This window comes from Helobdella robusta, assembly GCF_000326865.2.
Source record: "Helobdella robusta unplaced genomic scaffold HELROscaffold_42, whole genome shotgun sequence".
Lineage (NCBI taxonomy): Eukaryota > Metazoa > Annelida > Clitellata > Rhynchobdellida > Glossiphoniidae > Helobdella > Helobdella robusta.
In genome coordinates, this window is record NW_008704981.1 from 1,471,961 (window position 1) to 1,497,739 (window position 25,779).

The window sequence follows — 25,779 nt, forward strand, 5'->3', positions numbered from 1 at the left end:
GCACCATCTTCTATGCCCAAAACATAATAAAAAATTATTAGCTCATTGTCAAAATATCGTCTATAATTTTATTTGTCAAAAATAATATGGTTGTTAATCATTGAAATTTATTAGAAAACATAATCGAATTGAGTTGACGACGAGTCTCACAAATATACGTTAAAAAACTGCACTTACCATAAAACATTTTCGCAAACAGAAATTTCCTTGGGAGACTCTTTTAGATTTCCTGGAAAATGTGCACAACCTTTTTCCTTACTTCACATTTCAATCATGTTTTTCATATAAAAATGTGTATTGTATTGTTTTTTTCAATTTGGCAAAAGATTGCCGTTGTTAAATGGGTTGCAACAATTTCAAACTAAAATTTATGAAATATATATAGAAATTTTGCAAAATTTAACCTTAAACAAAGTAGCCGGGGGCTTCAGTTCCTAAGCTCCGCCCATGAAAACGCCATCGCTATTAGAGCAGCGAAAATGTGCTTGGAGAAAATTACTGCTTTCATCTCCGCAAGGAATAGTCAACAATGTGGTGTGTTGTTGCTAATTGTATACATTGTAATTATTATACATATATTGTATGTTAATATTTTTTATGGTGGAAATTTCAAAGAATGTACTGGAAAAATTAAAGATAGGGGCATTAATTAAATTTTTTTTAGTAATTATCAACACAGACAACAATACAATTCATTGTTAACAAAATGCTTCCCTTAGTTAAATAAATTCATTTAGCTTTAACATTTAACTGTGAAATTTTTTTAAATTTATAAAAAATAAATTATACATTCATGGTTATGTTATGTTATAGTAATTTTATTTTTTGAAAAAATAGTCAAATTTAAATTTATAGTTTACCTGGATTAAATTATTTTTCGAAATAATTTGTTAAAGAAATAATGAAGTTTCAGACTTTTATGTTAATGATTCTGTTTGTTCAGCATGGTTAGTCTCTTGAAAATTTTCCTTTTTTTGTTTCCATTTATTAATTCAAAAACTTTAATTGCAATCTTTAAAGAACGAAGTTATGTGAAACGTTTGAAGTTTGGCAACAAACAGCCTAATAATTCTTTCTTACAAATACTCAATTATGATATGAAAAATGAGTTATTATATAACTAAGTTTTCAAAAAATTAATTAATTCATTTAATACCTAAAATGAATTTTTATGCAAAATAACAAAAAAAACATGAAAATATGTTTTCCATGTTACAATAACGATTTACAACCACAAAATATTCAATTTCTGAACATAAAATTTGAAAAAGCACTTTAAAAAAATATTTTAAAGATATATCGTTTATTAAAAAAACTCTTTTAAGCCGTTTCACGAAGAAATGTTCTGCTGTACAAACCAACGTCTCAAAGCTCAAGCTACTACGAAGTAGAAAATAATCTCTGGTACAATAGTTCCTTGGCTGTGGATGGCGATAGAGATCCAAATGCTTTTAACGGCTATTGTTTTATAGCCGACAATGTTGAACCTCTTTCTGATTTTTTGGTTGCTGTCGATATGATCATTTCGTACAAGGTCGATTACGTTCTACTTTGGACTAGAGACAGTTATGGTCAGTTTGATATTTATTTATTCAGATGTTTAATTTTTTTTAATTCGGTATTTTGTTAAATTTTAAGAAAAGATTGTCTTTCTAAAATAAATTAATAACTTCGATGTTGTTGGTATTGTTTATTTTTAAATAATCCTTAACGTTTAAATGAAACAATGTGATTTTTTATACAACACCAATTTCAAATAAATATAAAATTATTTTTAGGATGATTGAGATAAAACGCATAGTTTATTGTCTTTTCTTTCACTCAACAACATTTCGGCCTTGAAATAATTCATGTGTTTGTTGTCTGTGAGAGTTAAATGTTTGAATGCTTTTTAGCTTAGACGATGTGATTAATGTGAGCAGTCATTTCAAAAGCTGGTGTGAAAGTGACGGTTTATGCGAGTGATTGAGAAAACTTTTGGAGGTAGTGTAATAGTTTGATCCATATTAAAATTTTAAATACAAAAAAAATTTGAACAATTTGTAGCAGATTGTTCGAACAACTTCATTGTTGGGTTGACAAACGTCAACTACTTCAACCAGCCCAGTAACCAGGCTATCAGAGGTCGTTATCCTATCTGTGGTGTATATCCTTACCCTATTCAAACCAGCGCTAGCCATTGGGTGAACTGCAGCTCCAGCCTGCCTGCTTCCAGATACGTCATCGCTCAGCAAAGCTTGTCGGCTCTTAAAGGTTTTTGTGTTTGTGAATTGGAGGTTTTCACGACTGAAGGTTATTTTTTACATTTTAGATTAGTTATCAAATAGGTAATTTAAAAAATTCTATTTATAAATTTTTTTTTTAAAAACCGAAAACAAACAAGAAGTTTCAACGAATTTGATGAAGCGAAGGAGTGGATTGAAACTGAATGGGCTCGTTACGAGTTCGTTGGTTTTCAAATATGTTCAGCAATGTTTGATGGCGTGCCAGCAACTCAATGGGTGCCTCTCAGTCAACTTTGGAGTTGATTCGCGTCTCTGTGATCTCAACGCTGGAAGTGTTCACGATGCCTCCAGCATAGAAGTCAACCAATCTTATGACTACTGGGAGATCGTGTGAATTCAATCCACTTGCTTCTGGAAAAAGTGCAATGAATAATAACTAAGCTAAATAAGCGCAAATATGCCCTCCAAAATATTTTAAAAGTGACCAGTACATTTCCATAGTTTAACAACTTTATTTAGTGGGACTTGTGTGTTTCGTGTTAGAAAACTTTTAAAATTATCAATATTTTTATAACTTCTATATGATTAAATAATCATAATTTATATTTATTGCTGTTTAAATTGAACAAACATTATTTTTGAAACATAAAATTTATCTTTTTGGCATCCTAAAAATAAATTGAATCTATTTATGAACAAAATTGTTTTAATTTGGAAGGTTGTCTGTTTTTTTCTGAATTTAAAGCACTTTATGTGATAGTAACTATTCAGATTTTTGGTTATTGGGACACTAATAAGAATAAAATAACTTCTTCAGCTATAAAAAATATTAAGAAACTTAATCGTTTAAAAATCAGACTAACTCAACTAATCAACATAACTAATATGGCATGAAACGTTTTTGCCCACAAGAACCAATGCCAAATTCTAAATTAGCGTTTCAGACTTTCAAATTAAAAGGCGCATTACGTGCACTAAACCTTCGACTATTTGAAGTTTCAACGTTTGAAATTAAACAGCATTCTATAACTTGTAAATGAAACAATGTACATAAATTTCTATCTTCTGACATTCAGAGTCGTATTAATTTAAGCATGTACTTAAAATACAGTAGCGTTTAGCCAAAATTGCTACTTTGTGTGAACTCAAATGTTTTGACGCTTCAAATTAGTTATAAATATAAATTTTTGTTCCATGAAAATTTCATGAACTTGTAGTTTGTCTGTATGTATGTTTGTATTGTTGTTTGTATCTTAAACATGACTAGGCATGTTTTTCATAGTATAAATAATTTAAACGGTTCATTATATTGGTCTACAAATTTTCTTTTAAAGCAACACACAAAACTGAAAAAAAACTTTAGAGATTTGTACAAGCTGTTATTCATTTATTTTTTCATGAGAAATTGTAAAATATATTTACAATACCTTAATAAAAAAATATTTTCTTAAATAGTTTATCATGATCTTAAACATTTTAACATTTCCCTTAGTTACAATGTTTTTAATTTGTAATGTCACAAAAAGTAAGTTTATATTACATACATAATACTTTTTTAATCATCTTAGATAATAGTTTTGATTTGATAATATCTTAGAAGATTTTTATACTAGGTACAAACCACATTGAAATTACCAGATATTTTTTCAGCCATTTCTCAGAAAAACGTTCTCTTGCTGAAACCAGCGACACAAAGCTCAATATACGTTTTTAATAAAACATCGCACCCTGGCTCACTGGCTGTTGACGGTAATAAAAATCCAGATTTCAATCTCTGGAGCTGCTATCATGCTGGAGATGAACTTTTCAATGATTTATGGGTTTTGGTTGACATGATCATTCCATACCAAATTGATTATGTCTTATTATGGACTAGAAAAAATATTGCGTTAAGTAAGCTAGTATCAAATATATTTCTAAACTGCTGTGCAATGTCAGTAGAGCATATGTTCAAAATGTTAAAACGATTTTAATTATCAGCTGCACGCATGGACAACTTCATCATAGGATTGACAAACGTCAACTACTTCAACCTTCCCACCAACCAGACCATCAGGGGTAAGTTTCCTCTTTGTGGTGTATACCCCTATCCTACTAAGGCCAGTTTTGGACATCGTGTCAACTGCAGTTCCAACTTGCCTGCTTCCAGATATGTCATCGCTCAACAAGCTGAAAACGTTCCAAGTGGACTTTGTGTCTGTGAACTTAAAGCTTTTCCAAGAGAAGGTTGATTGCAGTTTTTTTTGTTACAACATTGTTAAAAAATTTCATGAAATTTTAGAGAGAGTCTGGAGGCGTGTAAAGGGAGTGAAAATGGTTAATTATGTTTTATATACCAAACCATCCAAATCTGTCAATCAATGCATTCTAATGTGTTTGAGTACGATCAACTGTTTTTCCACGAATTTCGGGATGAGAAACAAAAATTGTGAATTGAATAATGGAACAATTGAGAGCATCATCAACTATGAAACCAATTCTTTTTATGATTATTGGCAATCATTTTGAATCCTACCACCAAACGAAAAACATTATCTTACCTTTGGCAACATTCGAACTATTATTTTAAAAAGTATGGTGTGTATATAAGTTTGTATATAAAAAATTTGAATGTTTGATATTGGTGAAATTTTAATCGTCAGTTTAATCTGTAACATGCTAGGAAATGTTAGATTTCAAGATTTCAGATTAGACTAACGTACCACTATCTAAAATGGACCTCTCACTATAAACATAAATGTTGTGTCGCGTTATCGTGCGCTGTGCTAATTAAAAAACATTTCAACTTTATATTTTCTTTTTGAGTTCCAAAAATTTTTATCCGTGATTGATTGATGATAAGGAAATAAATAACCCGGACATAGCTGATGGATTAAAAAGATGGTATTTAAATCTATTCAGTATCTAATTAGAATATAATAAAATGTTGTTTAAATGGAAGCGACTCTTTTGTTTGTATCATTTTCAATCAAATCAAATAATGAAATATCAAGCCATAACCTTTAATACTACATCAACACAACCATGATTAAGCGAAAGCACTGTTACGACTAAAATGAAACTTAATTATCGAAAATATGAAACTAAGAAAAAAAGAACATTTCAGATTTAAATAATATCTCTATGTGTGTGTATAAAAATTCATTCATAATTCATTTATGTTCATTTTAGAGATTTTTTTTTGAAGATTTTTTTTATACATTTAATTTTTATTAAATTTGCTTTCTCTGCTGAAACCACCTATTGAGAATATTCTCTCTATATCTGCATTTAACCACTTTCTTGCCTTAATACTCTGACTTATAGAAATTTGTGTTTTTAAACTGAACACAACTTTGGGGAAAAATTATTTTAAGACAATGGTTGGCAGCAATAACTTTATTTCAAAAGTTTTCAACGTTCAAAGAATTCTTAGTTTCAAAAGTTTTTTATCAGTATTGATTTTATGGAGTCGTTTTTCATGTACATCTCGATTCCGTCCACATAGAAAAAAATTCTTTGAATTTTGGGAATTCCTCAATGTAGTCATTGAAATCTGCTTTTAATTTTTAGTCATATGTGGTCCCTCGAGAACATCCTTCAAAGTTCCACTGTTGCCGTGTTGTTTATTGACCGTTACCTGGGAGACCATAAAAATGTCTGCATTTAAGGGATGGTATCCGATATCTGTCGTATTCATTTTTCCATAAGTGCATCCCCTTTCCAAAAATATAGTACCATCTGTAGGAATTCGTGCAAGTGTTTAATGCAAAGAGGATAACAAATACGTTGGTTACTATGATTTAATGGCTGAGTAACCGTGATAAATAATGATATTGCAAGTATGTCGTTTTGGAGAAATTAAAAAGTAACGAACGAGAAAATTTTGTATTAAAATAACTACAATCCCGAAGGCGGGAAAAAAATAATAACCTTTTAAATTGAAGCCTACCATTATAGCACATTCTCTGCAGCATCTCAGCGGTGAGGTTTTGAAGCATTTATTTGGGATTGGCTCGTCGACGTTGGCCAATTTATAACAGGATCCACATTGCGTCTTAGCACATCTGGAACTCCTCCAATATTTCATGACTTTGTTGTAAGCAATTTTCTCGTGGGTGGTTAAACTTGTTACGTCAAACATCTTATCTGGAGTTCTGCAGTTGCTTCTATCTTTGTTTTTAACCAGACCCAAGCGAAATCCTAAATCGGGTATACCGGATACACTTGCATATGATCTTGAATATGGCAATTTTGTTTCAGAGCAGCTTCTATGCAGTCTGATTTCTTGCACTGTTAAAAAACGGAAAAAAACATTTGATTGTAGTGTAACAATTTAAACAAAAATACAGAAAACATTTAACGTGTCTGAAATTAGTCTATGCCAACAGGTTGTAATTGTTTTTTTAATTTATTATTCTATATATTTGAAAATGAAGAAAAAAATACTTCATACGATCTCGCGTGAAATACAGGTTGGCTTCACACGATTCACACGACACGGTGTTATTGACGACTTTGAAACAGCTTTCAGGGAATGCTTCGCCGAATTTGAAAAAATTCATACAGACTCCGCAAGTTATTTTCCCAGCTACCAAAACATTCACTAATAACAATAATTTGAATGTAATTAATTTGCACTCTTTCTATCTTAATATTTTTTACTATACTTCGAAAAAAACAAAGTCTGACAGAAACAAAAACTTTTAGGTATGTATAAATAAACTCAATGAAATCTTTTTAAAATAACCACAAGATGTATTTTATTAGATTCGTTTTCAGTTAACAAGTTTTCATTATCTAAATGATTCATCGTCATTAAACACCAAATTGTAACTAAGAAATGAAATAGCAATGAGTGTGTGTTAATGTGTGTGTTTGTGTGTGTATGTGTGTGTGTGTGTGTGTGGTGTGTGTGTGTGTAATGAAAATAAAAAACAACTAAAGAATTTGAGACCTAAAAACTCCAGTTTCCTGTACAACTGACTAACTGATTATATAACATTATAACTTGTTGAAAAATGTTAAATTAGGTGAATAAAAATTCTCAAAAATAAAACAAAGAACATTTGAATAGCTCATAAAAATAAGACAGATGCAGACTGAATAATTTAAATTTTTATTAGAAATGAGGTTGTAGTATCACCAACGAAAAAATGTTCCTAAGTTAATGTCTTATCTGTTTTTTTTTCAGATAAAAATTCATTCAACAAAACTTACAGTTAAAGACAAGACGACAATCATGTACTTGAATGGCAACATCTTGCCTGCTTATGCTCCAACTGAAAAATTCATGATCAATTAATTTACAAAAAATATTTTAGATTATAAATTTGTTTTATAAAGAAATAAATTAATAAAAATCAGCAAGCTGACAAAATTTAAATATGTAAGAATAGTAAGTTGTTTGAATGTTTGTTTACCTGTTGAATATAGCGTCTGAATCACACTTTTCAACTTTTTTTACGTCAGAATGAAAAGAGTTCTTGTTATAAACCTATTTGTATCCTTATTGAAACAGTGGCTGTTTTTCCAACAAATTATTTACATATTTTCAAAAAATTATTTACTTTTTTTCAGCAAATTATTTGCATATGACTACATGATTGAAGTGAGGATAACATTAATGATTGTAGAGGCATATTATTTTTGACGGTGACGGTACAATGATCGGGATTCCGATTCGATTCCGATTCTGATTCTGTTTTCGGAATTGTATCGACATGCTTCCAATTTGGCTTATATCTTACGCTTACATGTCTAAAATTTATTCCGTCTTAAATCATTTCGTCTAATTTAACTTTAAAATTGAACATATTCAAATGTTTGCACATCTGAACATTGATTTGCACATGCAGCAGATTTTATTGGTATGAAAGTCCTAATAGCATTTATTAGATTATTATATCTAATGTGTATGTATGTGTGTGTGGTGTTTGTATATTTTATATTGCGTCTTGCGTCACTCAACTAAGCGTTGTTCAATATTTTTTCTTATTACAAATAATTGCTTTCATAAAACTGGTTTGTTTAAAAAACGGAGGAATTTAAAAGTTAAAAAAATATTGTTAACTGTGGTAAACTGTCGAGTGCCACTATGTTGAAGCAATCTCTGAACGTTAAGTTCAAAATGCATGTGATGTATTGAATTTTTTGAAATGAAGTTTGCAAGCTTAACACGTTTCTGATTTGAATTTATGAACCGTTTAAAATGAAATTTGCAAATGAAATAAACAAATTCTCACCTATCATCCTTCATAATTCATGTAATGAAATTTTCATTGAAATGTATTTTTAATTTAAAAATATATATTAAGTGCATATATTTCGAAGATTGCATGTCAAATATTTTTAACAGAAACGTTTTATTGTCTATCAATCAATCACGGAACCATCATTGTATTCAAGATTGATGCTAATGGAAAACTGAAAAATTTGATCTTAAAAACCTGTCAGAAAACTCCATTAGCAAAAATTAGAGTACATCGAGAAATTTTCAGTCTGACAAATATTGACGTTCTGTCAAAAATTATCTTCAGGGTAATTTTAACTTTAGATTGCACGGACATGTATATGGTTTTCAATTATAAGCATGTATGAACATGAATTTTTAGACTTATTTAAGTGAAATTTAGCTAGAAAAAATCTTAATCTTTCTCAAAAACGTTAATATGACTCATAACTGTTATATCATATTCATTTAAAAAATATCAAATTTATTTATAAAACGGTTTAGAATATTTATTATTAAAAAATCCAACAATTAATCTTTAATAAATCACACATTTTTTAAAAACAGCTGTTGGCAAGTTAGCAAAGATTATGAAATTTATCACTATATTAACAATATCTCTTGTTTTCAAGCAGGGTAGGTGTTCTTTGAAAAGTTTTGAGACTAAATGAATTTTTAAAGAAGTAAATAAATTTATAATAGATTGCCTTTAACATATTATATTATATTACATTACATTACATTACAAGAATTCAATCCTTGAAATAGGAAACATTTAGATACAGAATAAAATATACTTGTATAGGCCACCGTGTTTATAAAATCCAACATAAGAATACAATTATAGGGCGTTTGTTTAATTAATTTCATAAATAATCTGGTAAACTTAACTTTTTTTAAAAATAACTTTCAGTTCTGAATTTGGAAAAAAAATTTAAACATTTTACAACTATTGAAAATCTCTTTTCAGTTTCTTCCTTAAAAAACGTTCTTCTGACAAAACCAACAACAGAAAGTTTTTCATTCTATATTGATACTTATCAAATTTGGTGCACAGGCTCATTGGCTGTGGATGGGTATCCCAATCCAAATGTTTATGATAGTCATTGTTTTCATGTAGCTAACGAACCACTAGCTGATTATTGGCTGCTGGTGGATATGATTATGCCATACAAGATTGACTATGTTGTTGTTTGGGGTAGAGATGATTACGGTCAGTTGCTCGTTTGCTTACCAAAGATTGTGAATGATAATCAACCGTTCAATTGATGTTCAATTTTTGTCTCTTGATGAACCTTAATGAATAACTCCTGTGTAAGAATTTAACGGTAATTAATATTCACAAATATTTTTCCCTCGCCAGTTCAACGTTTGGATTATTTCATCATCGGATTGACAAACGTCAACTACTTCAACCTTCCCACCAACCAGACCATCAGAGGCAAGTTTCCTCTCTGCGGTGTATACCCCTACAAAGCTCAGCCCAGTTTTGGAAATCGTGTCAACTGCAGCTCCAACCTGCCTGCTTCCAGGTACATCATCGCTCAACAAACTCCGTTAGCGGAATTTGGATTCTGTATCTGTGAAATTGAAGCTTATGCGATCCAAGGTGGCCATTCGAACATTATTCTCTTTGTTTATCACTATTTACAATTTTTAAAAAGTAAATTTATATTATTTTATTCAGTTGCCAAAATTTTTACAAAATTTTTAATTTTAGAAAATCTGTGGAGACGCAAAAGCGGATTGAAACTGAGTGGTCTGATCTTGTTGACAGCCAGTTCGAAGTCTGTGTATCAATGTATACTGATGTGCCAACAACTCACTGATTGCTCATCCATAAACTTTGAAATTGAATCTAAAATCTGTGAGTTCAACGAGGGAACTGTTGAAAATGTCAAAAACATTGAAAAGAATCCACTCTACGATTATTGGCAATCAGTGTGAATTGGATGTTTGCTATAAGTTGCATCAATAATTACTGATTGAGTTAGCAAGATAATGCTTACTTACTGTAAACGCTATTTTCATGCATATATTCTTTACATTAGAACATGCAGCTTCTTTAGTTTTTCTTTTATAAGCACAAATATTACAATAAAAACCTGTTTCTATTTTAAAAAATTTACGTTAATAAAGTAGCAATTGTTCAAAGCTCATTTATTTTATTGTTTTTTAATTTTCAAAAATCACACTAACAACATAGAAACGAAACGTGCTAATTCTATCGCTTGATCAAATTAGCCATGGCCAATGGCCAATGCAAGAGATATTTGAAGTGCGATATATAGTGCTCGTAAGCCATAAAATAGTATAGTGTAACCAAAATTTTATAGTACAACTTATTGAGCTAGAGCAAGAATGATAATGATGAACTATCAGCAAATAGTGGAATTGAAAAATAATTTGTTTGTAGTGCTTGCAAGTTTAGTAACTATAACAAATCTGGCCTCGACAAAAAAAAATAAATTGAATAAAAAACAAAAACATCCAACAAAAAATGTAAATATTTATTGTCCTTAAATCATGCCGTGAGATATTGTTTCTAAGACAAAGCATATTCCAATGTCGAAGTCCTTTTAATTGTACAATCGTACGACATTTATAATCCTCTGATAGTTTGCCATTATTATCTAGAGCTGACACATTAAATGGCAGATTGCGTGATGATAAAGCGTTAAATTCCAACAAAATAATGAGAATATCTTTTTTGTCTTGTTTTCCATTAAGAAACAATTTGATGAATACTAACTAATTAATTAAACATAGTGAGAAACAAATTTATAAAGTAGATAAACAAATAATTAAGTGATTAAATACATTAATTGTACATAATTGTGTGTTAAAGTACAATTATTTTTCGATAAAAACTATAAGAGATGCCGTATCAATATTTTGTTACTTATTTTTGCAAATATATTTGAAAAAAAAACTGTTTTGAGAAACCCATAAAAAATACAAACATAAAAAAATTTGTGAAAATAGGTAAAATCAATTAAGAGCTGCAATAATGTCATGTTTGAGGGAGATTACGATTGTCCAAACAATAAATCCTGATCAATATCGTCTCCAATGTTGAACGTTTGTATAAGTTTGCACTAGTCAGATTGTGTGTGTGTGTGTTTGTGTGTGTGTGTGTGTGTGTGTGTGTGTGTGTGTGTGTGTGTGTGTGTGTGTGTGTGTGTGTGTGTGTGTGTGTGTGTAACGTTAATTTAAATATACCCTATTCCATCCCATTCTTACGGTTAGCAAAATGAAGTTACCAATGATCATTTTTGTGAACTTCAACTTTTATTTCAGTAAGTTTTTTTACTCAAAGGTTGTCACGCTTCAACGAGGGAGTTCAAATATTTGTGAAACTTTGTGACGAAGGATAGGATGGGGGTTAACGCAAGTGTGACGTCCCTTTTTTAAATAAACAAAACAATGCCCCTTCCAGTTCAAATTAGTCCAAATAAATAGTGAAGGCCTACAAATGCAGTACATTGATGAAACTACTAGCAATTTTCCAAAACTATTTGTTAGTCTTATGTTGAAAAATAAAATAGCCCTTCCAAACAGCTTGTTCCAGTTTTCACAGCTCTCATATGATGCATTTTGCCTTTCTGTTCAAGATTCTTTTAAAAACCGCATCTGCAAAATATGTAGATTATATAATGCTTCAATTTTGATGGCAAAAAGGTATCATGCTATTCCCAATTCATATTTATTTCAGCATAATAAAGTTAGATAAGTCAGAGTTGCTGTTAGACGCCAGAGGGAACTTATGGCAGTAAATGTATTTGAAGAAAACGAAGATGTTGAATGTTGATGTTGATGTTTAATGACTGAATGAAGATGACATGGACACTACCAACATAGAGTTATCGAATATACCAAAAAAAGAAATCCCATGTATTCCGTTGGTTTCAGTTTCATAGCATCTGACCAACCTTTGGGAGGAAAACTATTCGTGATTTTTCATATTAATTCGTCATACTTTAACTACAGTAAAGCATTAAGATTTAAAACTATCTTCATATAAACTTGTCATTTGTTATTTTGATATCAATAAAAAATAAAATGCATAGAACAATTACATTGTTCGATGAGTTTTTACTAAGAGTAAGAGTGGAGAGGTAAAGTTTTGTGACACTGGGGAGGGGTGGGTCAAAAAAACGTCCAAAAAGCGTGACATCCCTTGTGGGTAGCCCCAAACACAGAAGTTAATTTTACGAGTCTACTTGTTTAGCTAGTTGTTTCAACGTGAACTTTTTTTACTCATCCATATATTGCTCTTTATAAAATGAACAATGGCATGAAAAAATTTTAACAAAAGTCATATGGAATAAATTAACAAAGACAAATTTTGCTGTATTCATGTCAATTTAAACAATGACTTGCATGATGAACGTTCATTAATGTTATTTATACATTAAAACAAATATATATATATATATATATATATATATATATATATATATGTGTGTGTGTGTGTGTGTGTGTGTGTGTGTGTGTGTGTGTGTGTGTGTGTGTGTGTGTGTGTGTATGAGCTTTTTGATTATGTGTGTGTGTGTGTTTGTGTATGTGTATGTGTGTGTTGGAAAGAGACAAGAGACCATGTTTTCTACGGTATTGTATGAATTCTACCGAATTATTGGCATTCATCGATTTAAACTTTTTCTTTTTAATTTTCCCTATACAGGGGCGGACTAAGGCCTAGGCTGACTAGGCAATTGCCTAGGGCCCGTAATTTTTGGGAGCCCGGAAATTCGATTTTAACTTTTTTTTAATTTTTATAATTATATTTTTATGTTTTTTTTTGGTTTTAATAGAAATGCTAAACATTAACATTGAACAAATATCAAATTCTAAATTTAACAAGAAAGCGCAATGAAACCATTTTGAAAAATTGGCAAAAATGAATATCGAATATTTTTAAAATTGCTCTGCAAAATATTTTTTGGATTCATTTTCTGGAATTCCTACAAAAAAATGTGAGTTTTTATAAAAGTATTAAATTATTCACTTTTCAATTTTTATAATTAAATGCTCATTGGTTCTTTGTTGCTGGAAGAAATAATGAACATTGAACTAATTTCTTGTCATAAATTTGAAAAAAGCCCGTTTTCTGCCATTTTGAAAAATCGTCAAAGTTAAATATCGGTCATTTGTCAATAGATTTTGATTTGTTTAGTTTTTAGTTTTTGATTGATAGTTAATAATTTTTGGAATTCGTTAATTTAAAATGTGAGTTTTGTGGAAATATTACATTACATTATTCAATTGATACTGATATCTGAAGATTACTCACAAGAAGGGCTTTATAAATCAGTAATACTACAAATTGTGATTTTATTATAATTGAGTGAAAATAATGTTAATTGATTTTTTTATTTTTAGTACGTGGTCTTTAATTTATAATGAGTTCCTATAAGCATTTAAGTGGAAGTAAAAAAAAGAAAACGAAAAGCAGATGAAAGGATTGTTAAACAAATTTTTAATTGTGGAGGACGAAAAATCACAACAATCATCATCATTTTCACAAATTTTACCTGCTCAAACTCCAGAAGCATCACACGAATGTGAATCTTTTCAGCAGAAATATCAGCGGGAAAAACTGAGTAATTCCGATTGTGAAGATGAAGCAAAAGAAGATATATATATATTAAATCATCTGAAAGTAATGATGAAACTAAGAGTTTTGTAAACGACATTGCTTAATGGCCAGAATACCTAACAGACGCCATGCTAGAGTATTATGTCAAAAATCCACCAAAATCGATAAATGGATCTCTAGAATCATCTTCCATTACTAGGCGTATTGATACTGAATTGGAAAAACAAATTATGAATGAAAAAAAATACTGGAGGGAGGTACTTAAACGTGTGGTAGCAACAATCAAATTTATTTCTTCATACTCTTTGGCATTTCGTGGTAAAAATGAAGTTCTTTTTAGTGAAAATAATGGTAAATATATAGGTGCTTTAGAATATTTATCCGAGTTTGATCCATTTTTGCGTGAACACATGAGAAGATATACAAATTGCGGCACCGGAACTATAAGTTATTTGTCATCTACCATATGAGATGAATTTATTTTGATTATATCGAAAGATTTGCAACTCACGATACTGAACGAAATAAAGGAAGCTAAATTTTATTCTCTAATTATTGATTCAACCGCTGATGTATCTCATGTAGATCAGCTTACAGTTATTATTCGGTACGTTCTTCCAAGTGGTATAAAAGAAAGATTTTTGGGATTTCTACCTATATTTTCTCATACTGGTGATAACTTGGAAAAAGTTATTTTAGAATTTTTAAATAGCATTGATTTAGACATCACTAATTGTCGAGGACAAAGTTATGATAACGCATTCAATATGTCAGGTAAATATAAGTGACTCCAATCCAGAATAAAACAACATATTTTTTCTGCTCATTTCATACCATGCTCAAATCATTCATTAAATTTAATTGGAAATGCTGCTGCCGAAAGTTGCATGGAAATAACCACTTTTTTCAATATCGTTCAAGAATTGTACGTATTTTTTTCAAGTTCTACACATAGGTGGAATGAATTAAAAAAATTTTGTAAGACCAAGCACTTGAATATTAAACCTGTTTGTGACACCAGATAGTCAGCTCGTTCCGATGCTGTAAAAGCCTTGAAGGAAAATTATGACGAAATTAAACATTGTTTACGCCATTTTTCCTCAAACAATGATGAGAAACCATTAACAAGATCAGAAGCTGCCGATTTATACAAAAAACTTGATACATTTGAGTATGTACTGTTACTTACTATATGGGAAAAATTTTTAGAAAGAATAGATGCTTCAAACAAGACTCTTCAGCAAAAAGACGAATCCTTAAATACAGCAGTTCTAATTTATGATTCGCTAATAGATTTCATACAAACTGTTAGAGACGATTTTGATCATTTAGAAAAAGATCCACGTTGGGCCAACAAAAATTAAATAGCTTATCATTACTTTATATAGAAAAAGAATTGTTGAATAATTCTATTAACTATGACAAACTAATTGACGAGTTTGCAGAACTGAAAGTGAGAAAAAAGGCAATTATATAGATATATCAGTCTTGGTGTATTTATATTACTGTTTTAATAAATTACGTTTATGTTTGTTTTTTTTAATAAATGATGTTTCTTTAATTTGTGTACATTTTTTAAAAATTTTGGTGACTGATTTACATACCATATTCATTAAAACCAAACTATCGAACGTAAAGTATTTGTCATTACTGAAAAATAGGCCCGGAATTCCAATGTTGCCTAGGGCCCGCTTTAGGCTTAGTCCGCCACTGTCCCTATATATATATATATTTGGACTAACCATATATAGAGTTAAATAATTGAATTAAGTTACTAGGTTAATGCGGGATAAATAAGTAAGGATTGTTGTTGGTTGTTGTTGATATCATTATTTTTGACTGTTCATTATTGTTGGATACTCTATAAAAAATAAAAGTGCAAAGTAATATTTTCAAGTATGTATGTGGCGGATCTAGTAAAATTGACGGGCGGGAGCAAAGTTGAACAAGGATGGCAAGAAACTGAAAAAAGAAAGCGACTATTTTATATTTATTTTGTATATTCGTTTTTTATTTTCTATAAATTTCAAATTTAAAACTAAGTTTTTGTTTATGAAAAACTGTTTTAGTGCGTAGTAAGTAATTAAACTCTATACGATGGCTAAATTTTATAAAATTACAACAACTTGGTTGTCAGCTTTTGGAAATAAACAAAGCAATTTCCACCCGGCCCCTCAAAATCCGCCACTGACGGTCGTTTGCGTCGTTAATATCAACAATCTAGATTGGCATATCAGATAGGGAGCATTTTTCCAGTTAAATGTTTAGCTATATAGCACTATTGTATATAAGGTAGATAGCATTCGTCTAGGTAATTGTTTATATATAACTATATTGAAATTTTATATATATATATATATATATATATATATATATATATATATGCGTGTGTGTATTTGTATGTGTGTGAGTGCGTGTGTTTTTGTATGTGTGTGTTTTTGTGTTGTTTGTGTTTGTGTGTAAGAAAAGAGAGAAATAAGAAATATAGAAAAAAATATACATATACATAAATATAGTATATATACTAAGGGTTTTATAGCATGTTTCCGGTTGTCAAATACACATTACTCCGCTAAAAGTTTAAAGCAAAGACACAGTCTTTCGCAAGAATGTGGATTTTGAAGTATCCAATGAAAAGAACATATCAAATTATCTTCGTTATAATGGCACTTCATTATTGTAAGTCATTTATTCTCCATTTTGATATTTTGAAAATTTTTGTAACATTCATAATTAAATACGACATAAATAGATGATAGATTTTAAATTAAAATGGTGCTATATAAATATTAAATGCTTATAAAATCTGCGATTGATGATTTTAAATAACATACAAAAAAAAATATTTTTTATAAATTTAAGAAAAAAAATAGAAATAAATTTATGTTTTAAATTATGGATAAATAATAAAAATTGTGCTATAAAGTTTTATTATGTTTATTTCAAGGTTTTTCTCAAAGAAATGTTTTAAAGTTTAAACCATACGCGCGAAGTTCCAGCTTAGATCCAGCTTCATATGCAGTGGACGGTGACACAAATCCGTTAAAATATTTCCACGTTGACTTCGAACCTTTGAGGGAATATTGGTTGATAGTGGACATGATCATGTCGTACAAGATTGAATACGTCGTTCTCTGGAGCAGGCTTGGTCCCACTTATAGTTAGATCAAATTTTCAGTATAAAATTTATTAGAATAATCAAAATTTGTTCTTCAAATGGAAAATAAAATTGATGATAAAATTTACGAAACATAAAATTGATGATGACAACAGCTGCACGCAACGATTACTTCATCATCGGACTGACCAACGTCAACTACTTTAATCTCTCGACCGGCGAAACCATCAGAGGGAGGTTTCCCCTATGCGGTCAGTACCTAACGACCACCAAGTCAGCTGCACCACACCGACTCAACTGCACTTCCAAGGTACCGCCCTACAGATACGTCATCGCTCAACAAAAATTGGGACAACCTTTTGGATTCGCTGTTGCTGAACTTGAAGCTTTTCCACTGAATGGCATGTTTTTTTTTAGTTTTCAGTTGTGGGTTGTTTAATTTGTTTTATAGAGATATTTTTTGTTACTTTTGAATTTCAGAAAATCTTTGGCGTCTGTTGAATGGGATGAAATTGAACGGATTAGAAGTTCTTTCGAAAGAAACCAAGAGTGTTCTCGGCTGTGTGACATCCTGCTTGCAGCTTGTCGGCTGTTTCTCTGTTAATTTCAATAAAGCAACGAATGTGTGCCAACTCAATAATGGAACTGTTGAAAACGTTGACAAAATTGAAAAAAATTCAATGTATGATTTTTGGCAACTAGTTTAGATTTTGTAAAAGCTGGCAGAATAAAATCAAATTTGTACTATTTTTAGCTTGTTGAATGTAATTGCCAAAATTACAAATTTAAACTCTATATTCGAAACATTTTAGATGCAATGATACTTTTTTCAAACATTTGTTGACTAGCCAGTTTCATGGCTTTTGCATTTTTTTGTAGCCTAACAGTTTTGAACAATTTTGATATATTTTGCATTTGAAGGTTATTCAAAATTTCATTTTTAGTTTTTTTTTTCTATAATTTTGTCACTGCAGCAAATGCCGCGTTATGAAATGTGAAACAAATTGTACTTGTTTATAAAATAAAAGAATTGAATATTCATATTTCACTTTAATACTTCATAAACTTATGAATAAACATGGTGATTGAGATTGAAAAACATTCACCCAGTCTGACTTTTTCTTTCTCGGGATAAATAAAAAATAACATGTACAGTACAAACATAATAAAGTTATAAAAATTTAAATGCAAATTAAACAAAGTTCAACATTTTTTGCTAATATGGAATTTAAAATTTAAGTAATTAGACATCTAGACGGCGAACGAAGGGACATTAACTGATTTTACATCATTGTTATTTTAAAAGAACAATAGCAGGAAATTTTTTACTAAAAGCCATATGACGTAAATTTAAATTTACAATGAATTTTTTTTATTCCAATCGTCAATGTATGAATACATGTATAGTGTAATGTAAACAATTCTCTTTATGCTGGAAGTTTATCAGTGTTTTACAACACATTACAATACATACATGCATACATGCATTCATGCATGCATACACACATACATATATATGTTTCTCATCTGGGCCATCATGGCCTATCATCTAGGTTAGGTTCAAGAAGACAAGCAAGACATTCTGCCACGAATGATTACATATGTAGATTGTTCCAGAAAGTAGATATACCTGTCACTAAAGAACCAGCAGGTTTACTATCTGAAGGTAATCAAAAGCCAAACAGTTACACCCTGGTGCCCTGGTTCCAAGGTTGCTGTTTATCCTGTTCCTTCAAACGATGGCCAAGAGGTACAACAATTACTCATCTATGGAGCCAGGTTCTGCTGCGGAGAAAACTGCCGATTTTAAGAACGATAAGTACGAGAATCTCAATGACATTTACTTGTCTATTCTTTTTAATTTTTCCTCTTTTGGTAATATAAAATCACAAATATGATGTGTAAAATGAGCTGCGTTAACAACCAATAGGTAAGCTAGGGATTGAGTTAGTTGAACGTAGGTATGTGAGATCTGAGTTAGTTGAATATAGGCTGGAATTAAATTAAAATATAGAAAAAAATAATTGACAACAAGTAGGTAACTTTGATTCGTAAAATAATTCTCCCCCGGGTCGAAAAATTTGCTATTTAAATACATATGCGGCCTTTCAAAAGTAAAGTAGTTCAAATTTTTATGTAGTCTTTTGAAGGGCCACATAAGTATTTGAATAGCAAATATTTCGGGCGTTTTTTATGGTCGTAATGTGATTTTTTTTGGTCGAACAAGGCCGCGGGCCGTAATCTGCCAATCTGTGATCTAAAGAAAGATATTTTTGCCTGTGACAGTCCTGTTAGTGGCACAAATTTTGGTCGGTGGGTCTGGGTATATACAATGTATAATAAAAATTGAATTAAAATCAATATAAATTTTGTTGAATGCAATTTATTTGAAATAAATTTAACTTGAAACTTCCTTAATGGATGTTTTCAATTTATCCTCTAATGGTATGCTTTTATTGATAAATTTGACTGTGTGTGTGGTGTGTGTGTGAGTGTGGTGTGTTTGTGGGGTGAAATTTATTTTTTGATAAAAAAATATCATTTGAATTGAAATATTTTCTTTGAATAAACCACTTAATTTGAAAGCTTTAATTATTTTTGAAATTAAATTTTGAAAAAAATTGGAATTAATTTGTAATCTAAAAACTAATGTTCCCATCCTTTTGTTTGACTAATAGAAACAGGTAATTTTCACTTAACATAGACTATTGAAATTGTTGTGTATAAATTTGCCAACATTCGGATTGAAACAATTGTATATAAGATATAGATATTGAGGATTGACAACCACAGTTGATGATTCGCAAAATGCTGCTCTGCACAATCAGTTTGAATTTTCTGTTTCTTCATCATAGTGGGTAATCGTAATTTTTACCAAAGTGAAATCAACAAATTTATATTATTATATATTTGTCATTTTTACTCTTATCGATCCCACTGAAAAACATTATTTCAGTGGTCTATTCATTAAAGAACGTTTTGTTGCACAAGCCAACCACACAAAGTTCAGCTTACTACATGAGTGGCAGACACTACGATGGCTCGCTGGCTGTCGACGGAGATAGAAGTTCTGACTTTAGTTTGAACCACTGTTTCCACACAGCTGACGATGAAATTCTTAAGGATTTCTGGATGATGGTTGACATGATCATACCATATAAGATCGAGTATGTCGTTCTCTGGACTAGAAGTGGTCCTACTTATAGTAAGCTTCTGCTAGTCACATAAAAATTTGTTTGATTAACTTCAAAATTATTTTTTTTTATTTTGATAAATTTTCCAGCTCCGCGAATGGATTATTTCATCATAGGACTGACAAATGTCAACTACTTTAATCTATCTGTCAACCAGACGATCAGAGGAAAGTATCCTCTTTGCGGTCAGTACCCTTACAACTCCCAGGAAAGTTTCGGCCATCGTGTGAACTGCAGTGCCAACGTGCCGGCCTACAGATATGTTATCGCACAGCAATCTCCTACAGCTGCACTCGGGTTTTGCATCTGTGAACTTGAAGCTTTTGTGATTAAATGTACGTTTTATTGATTATTATGTTACGTTTCAACTTCTCTTCAAATTATTTTAGTTAATTACAATTTTCATTTTACTAAGTACATGATCGTTAAAAATTTAGATCCAGAAAACATTTGGAAACATAGAGAAGGTATGAGATTGAATGGTTTGTCGTTGCATACGATGAAAGGAAGGTCGGCCCATCAATGTATCATCGCCTGCATTCATTTTGCTGGTTGCACCTCTGTAAATTTCGATCGGAATTTGAGAATGTGTGATCTCAACAGTGGAACCGTTGAAAATGTCACCAACATTGTTGCCGATCAGTCTTTTGATTACTGGCAGTACGTGTGATTTAAACACAAGGTCTACATTCTAAGTTTTTGCTACAAGAATAATCACTTTTAGATATAAAAAAATATATTTTCAAGCAAACCTTTTTTCCATTTGAAATTTCGATGATAAAAATGCTAGTAACTCTCAAGTAATTTTCATTCGAATAGTTAAAATGACATTCCTTTAGAGAATGTATATTATATTCATAGCGAAGTATATAAACTGTTTTAAACTAACTTAAATTAACGATTTTTTTCTAAAATTTTCTTATATTAGTGTGACCAGCGCTTACTTTGATAGTACTGCACAGCGTTAATTGTCTGCTTCTATATTAGCTTTGTTGAATTTGTGCTAAATTGAATATTTTTTCTTCATAGTTTAACGATGTTTTTGGAATACTAATAAAATTCAAACTATACTCGTTAAAGTAACTCTTGAATTTTTATTCTAAAATATGGAAAAAAATCATAAAGTAGCATCTTGATAAATGTAGCTATAGTTATTTATTTGAAGCGATATTGAATTTTTTGAGATAAACACTCGGATATAAATATGTTAATGTTCATATACCAATTTCTTAACTAATAAAAAAATGACTGAACACGTATTGATATTGTTAAGCTTAGCCTTGTGAAACTACATTGAATTTTATTCATACAACACAATTTTTTTTACTGCCTATTATGAAACTGTATTTAATAATTATTTTAGAAATATTTATGTAAAATCGTGTGAAATTGACGTGATCAGTAACATGACAGTTAATAATTAATTACTCACCTAAGATTAAATGTATGTGATTTACTAAGCCTACTGAGAATTCTGGTAGTAATTAGAAAAAAAACAGTTAATAACCGCTGAGATAATTCTGTTTACATAGTAATTTGCTGCTAGTAAGTATAGATACATCCATTATTCATGCAATGCTACTGATAACAAATAATTAATTATAGAATTAAATGATATATGTTTCCAGTAGATCCTACTTCGTTTTACTATAAACTTAGTACATTTTAGTGTGCGGAATCTTGTGATGAATACTAATTTTATTTGATTTTACTTTTACAAATGCTACTAAATTTTATTTAAACTTTAACTTTAAAAATATATTATTTTCACTGAAATCTCTCAGTAAGTTATGAAAAATTTGAAAAATGGGGAATCATTGTCAAGAACTAACGGAATCATTAAGATTTATATTTTGGCTTCTCGATGTTTGGTTCAAAGATGTGCCCAAATGTTGGTGGATGATGATGATCATAGTTCTCTTTTCGCTGCTCATCATCTTGCTCTTGACCTTCTGTATTTGTGGGTTAGTGCTTCAATTTGTGTCTGACTTTTATTTTATTTTATTTTTAACTTTTTTATTTTTTATATTTTTTTTTTATTTTTAATATTTATAATCCCGTTTTATTTATTATATTTATAATTTTTTGTTTTTTTTCCTATTCCAGTTTCTGTAATTTATTTTTACACTGACTAGATGTTATTTGTGTGTGTCATTTGTCAGATACATTTTTTTATAACAAATTTTTGTTGAAATGTGTGACAAATCGTAACTCTTTGATAATTGAATTGATTGGAAATCCGTACGACGCCTACGTCCAAATTAAATGTGTATGAATGGGAACTGTGGTTTTCAATTGTCTAAAAGAATAAGCAAAAGAAAGATAATAGAGAAAAATGATAAAATGAGAGAGAAAAAGAGAGAGAAAGAGAGAGAGAGAGAGAGAGAGAGAAAACACTGCGGAAAAAGAGAGACAAAGAGAGAACAGAAACAACAAGAGAGATAGAAATAAAGAGAGATAGATATAACGACAGCAAGATAGTGAGAGAGAGAGAAAGATAGTAGAGCGAGAAACTGGCAGACTGAGAGTCAGAAAAGCAGAGAAAAAAAGAAAATAAGACCTCTATTATTATTAGACAATCAAAAATAGTGGCCTTCAAATTAGAAAGACAGGAAAAGAAAGAAAAATAAAAAAAAGGGAACGAGGAACAGAAACAGAGATATTGAGACAATAAAAAACTCTGTTATCAGATAATTGCTTTCAAATAGGATGTATTTCAACTCACACGTAATGTAGCGTTATTATTATTATTATTAATATTATTATTATCTGAACATTTATATTGCGCTTTTTATAGCGCTCTCACAAATTCAAAGCACAATGTTAATGAAAACAGGACAGAAAATTGAAATAAAATCATGTTTATCAACAAAATGAATCATTTAAGTAATGTTTCTGATTTCATTCTTGACTTGGTTGCTGCTTGTCGATCACACGGGTTAATAATCAGTCTTGTTGAATGCCCAATCTTGGACCTTGACATACTCCGACGACGATCTATCGCTGGTTATCACATTCACATATTTGGCCTCTACACACAAATGAAAAGAAGTTGATGGGTGCGAATCTTCAGGCATGTTCTCCTTCATCCTCTTCTTGAAAGCAGGGCAACACGATAAAGCTTCAACATTGGCTGACGTAAGCATCACAATTAGCCATGCGTCATTTCTTTTAATATTATTTGTTGTAGAGAAATTTATTTATTGTTTTTTAAAGTAATTTTTTCATACAACTCTATTAACAGGAGATGCATTATTGACACGATCAACATCTCTTTTGGACGACGTCGACAAGTTAATTTTCAACAGTCGGCCGGACCTGGAATTCAGAAAATCTGAAAGATGTGAATAAATAACACAAATTTTCTCTATAATTAATTAATCAATTAATTGAATAATTATTTTAATTAAATATTAGCTTGAATCTATTTTTAATAAACAAATTAACAATTTAAATTTATCAAAAAATATATATCTACAATTGCGTCATTTGATATTTTTCCACTTGAATTAATAGAAACATACTTCGGTATTTTAACATTTACTGGACATACTTTTAGAAGATACTTTAATTTTATTTTTTGAAATTTTGTCGTATTGAAATTCTAATTTCCTGAAGTTAAAAATTTTCTCAAAATTAGCTTTATGATAGTTGTTAGCGTCAATATTCTTTCTTAGTTTTTCTTAGTTTCATTGTTTTCGTGCTTTAATTTCTAAGTTTATACTTTCGTACTAATTTAACAATTACACTCTATAACACACACACACACACACACACACACACACACACACACACACACACACACACACACACACACACACATAAATACTTGTCAATAACTTTTTAAGTTAGTTACACTTTTTAGGTTAGTTGAAATAACGTTTTGTGGGGGAGAAGAAAAGTTTTTTCTTATAGATTTGACGACTTTTGGCACATTTTTAGCCTAGCATTCCTCAATCTCTACCTCGAGGCCATTTTTAATAACAAATAATATTTTATTCACAAGTATTAGCTACTGTTAATAGAGCCTGTACTTGAATTCAATTTTATGAAAATCAGGAAAGGAATATTTTCAAACCAATAAGTTGTTTTGCGTCGCTTGTGTTATTCATAGCAAATTTTTCTATGGAAGATTATCGCAGTTTAATTTTTTAAGAATCTGGAAGTGACAATGAAATTGTAGAACACGACTCATCAAGGAAATTGTGTTTAAATTCATTTTTAAAACTACTTTGATGACAAAATTAGTACATCAATACCCGAAGCAATTACATCGCATCATATACACTGAAACTTGAAAGATAATTACTCATTTTTCAGAAACTACAAAGGTAATGAATCAAAGAGACATATATGTATTTTTATTCGTATTATAACTTATAGACCTTTATATCCTAACTATATCAAATTCAAATCTATATAAATGCAACTGTATATAACATAGATACAGTACTAATATGAACATAAATTATATAACAACTACATTTACATTAATATATACGAATTTATATATGGATATATAAAAACACAACACATACACGCACACACCAAACACACACACACACAAACACATATACATATATTTAATTAGAAAAGTTTTGTTCCAGTATAAAAGCTAGCAAACGAAAATGCGTTAATTTTCTTTGAGGATTTATTTGCCATATCGTCGAGCAGTGTTTAATTTAACAATGAAATAAAGTGATCTAAGAAAACTTTTACTGCTACTACTACTACTACTACTACTACTACTACTACTACTACTACTACTACTACTACTACTACATAATCATGTATACACGCCATTTCTAGCATTGATGTGTGATCAAATTATTTGAGGATAATTCGTAGTATTATATTACTAATGATTTTTAATGGAGTTGCCTGGAATTACGACTTATCTATATGACAAATTTTAATCATAATTATATATATTTAAATATATATACGTATAAATATATATATATATATATATATATATTAGGGTGGTTCAAAAATATTTTTTTTTAATATTTAAGTGCATACCCCCTATATTTTTTCCTTAGCTGAAAGTTAGCATGTGTGCAAAATTTCATTCAATTCTGACAATATTTAGAGGTTGCTCAATGACATTCAGTTTTTCACCATATTTAGCATATAAGCGAATATTGGTCAGTGCTACAATTTTGTGTTTAATGTTTATTTTGCAGTAAAATGAACAACATTCTTGTGAAAATCATGTAAGATTTAACAGTTCTACAAATTTATACTCAAAATAACAAAATATTCAACACTAAACAAACAGTTCTCACAAGGTAAAGGCAACTTGATTATGCCAAACGAAAGTTCAGTACTGTTAATCTTTGATTGAGAAACTGAAATTAACTTGAGGCAATTAATGTACTCAGTTTATGTTTTTCTGTTAATCACTCATAGTATGTCAGACTCAAAACATA

At 30.0% G+C, this 25,779-nt stretch overlaps 7 protein-coding genes across 7 annotated transcripts in view; 5 read left to right on the plus strand and 2 right to left on the minus strand.

Moving 5' to 3' along the window:
* Positions 1–479: 479 nt before the first annotated feature.
* Positions 480–2,619, plus strand: HELRODRAFT_177423 (hypothetical protein; the record flags this gene model as incomplete). The annotated part of the gene is made up of 4 exons (XM_009025613.1): positions 480–534; positions 1,326–1,571; positions 2,047–2,292; positions 2,384–2,619. The coding sequence occupies 4 exons, from the start codon at positions 480–482 to the stop codon at positions 2,617–2,619; spliced, it is 783 nt and encodes a 260-aa protein (XP_009023861.1).
* Positions 2,620–3,738: 1,119 nt separating this feature from the next.
* HELRODRAFT_177424 (hypothetical protein) lies at positions 3,739–4,733 on the plus strand (the record flags this gene model as incomplete). Its single annotated transcript, XM_009025614.1, has 4 exons — positions 3,739–3,750; positions 3,887–4,118; positions 4,206–4,451; positions 4,507–4,733. The coding sequence occupies 4 exons, from the start codon at positions 3,739–3,741 to the stop codon at positions 4,731–4,733; spliced, it is 717 nt and encodes a 238-aa protein (XP_009023862.1).
* A 1,033-nt stretch (positions 4,734–5,766) lies between these two features.
* On the minus strand, positions 5,767–6,769 carry HELRODRAFT_177425 (hypothetical protein; the record flags this gene model as incomplete). Its single annotated transcript, XM_009025615.1, has 3 exons — positions 5,767–5,945; positions 6,138–6,497; positions 6,661–6,769. 3 exons carry the CDS (start codon positions 6,767–6,769, stop codon positions 5,767–5,769), a joined length of 648 nt encoding a protein of 215 aa, XP_009023863.1.
* Positions 6,770–8,362: 1,593 nt separating this feature from the next.
* Positions 8,363–10,577, plus strand: HELRODRAFT_193118 (hypothetical protein; the record flags this gene model as incomplete). Its single annotated transcript, XM_009025616.1, has 5 exons — positions 8,363–8,384; positions 9,004–9,072; positions 9,449–9,649; positions 9,800–10,045; positions 10,157–10,577. 5 exons carry the CDS (start codon positions 8,363–8,365, stop codon positions 10,381–10,383), a joined length of 765 nt encoding a protein of 254 aa, XP_009023864.1. The 3' UTR covers positions 10,384–10,577.
* Positions 10,578–16,644: 6,067 nt separating this feature from the next.
* On the plus strand, positions 16,645–17,757 carry HELRODRAFT_177427 (hypothetical protein; the record flags this gene model as incomplete). Its single annotated transcript, XM_009025617.1, has 4 exons — positions 16,645–16,714; positions 16,983–17,195; positions 17,309–17,558; positions 17,634–17,757. 4 exons carry the CDS (start codon positions 16,645–16,647, stop codon positions 17,755–17,757), a joined length of 657 nt encoding a protein of 218 aa, XP_009023865.1.
* Positions 17,758–18,892: 1,135 nt separating this feature from the next.
* Positions 18,893–21,017, plus strand: HELRODRAFT_177428 (hypothetical protein; the record flags this gene model as incomplete). Its single annotated transcript, XM_009025618.1, has 4 exons — positions 18,893–18,932; positions 20,110–20,358; positions 20,437–20,682; positions 20,785–21,017. 4 exons carry the CDS (start codon positions 18,893–18,895, stop codon positions 21,015–21,017), a joined length of 768 nt encoding a protein of 255 aa, XP_009023866.1.
* Positions 21,018–25,579: 4,562 nt separating this feature from the next.
* Positions 25,580–25,779, minus strand: part of HELRODRAFT_177430 (hypothetical protein) — a gene marked incomplete at both ends in the record, with an annotated part of 1,132 nt that continues 932 nt past the window's right edge. Inside the window, one exon of the mRNA XM_009025619.1 lies at positions 25,580–25,684. Within this exon, the coding sequence (XP_009023867.1) occupies positions 25,580–25,684 (105 nt within the window). The remainder of the gene's footprint in view (positions 25,685–25,779) is intronic.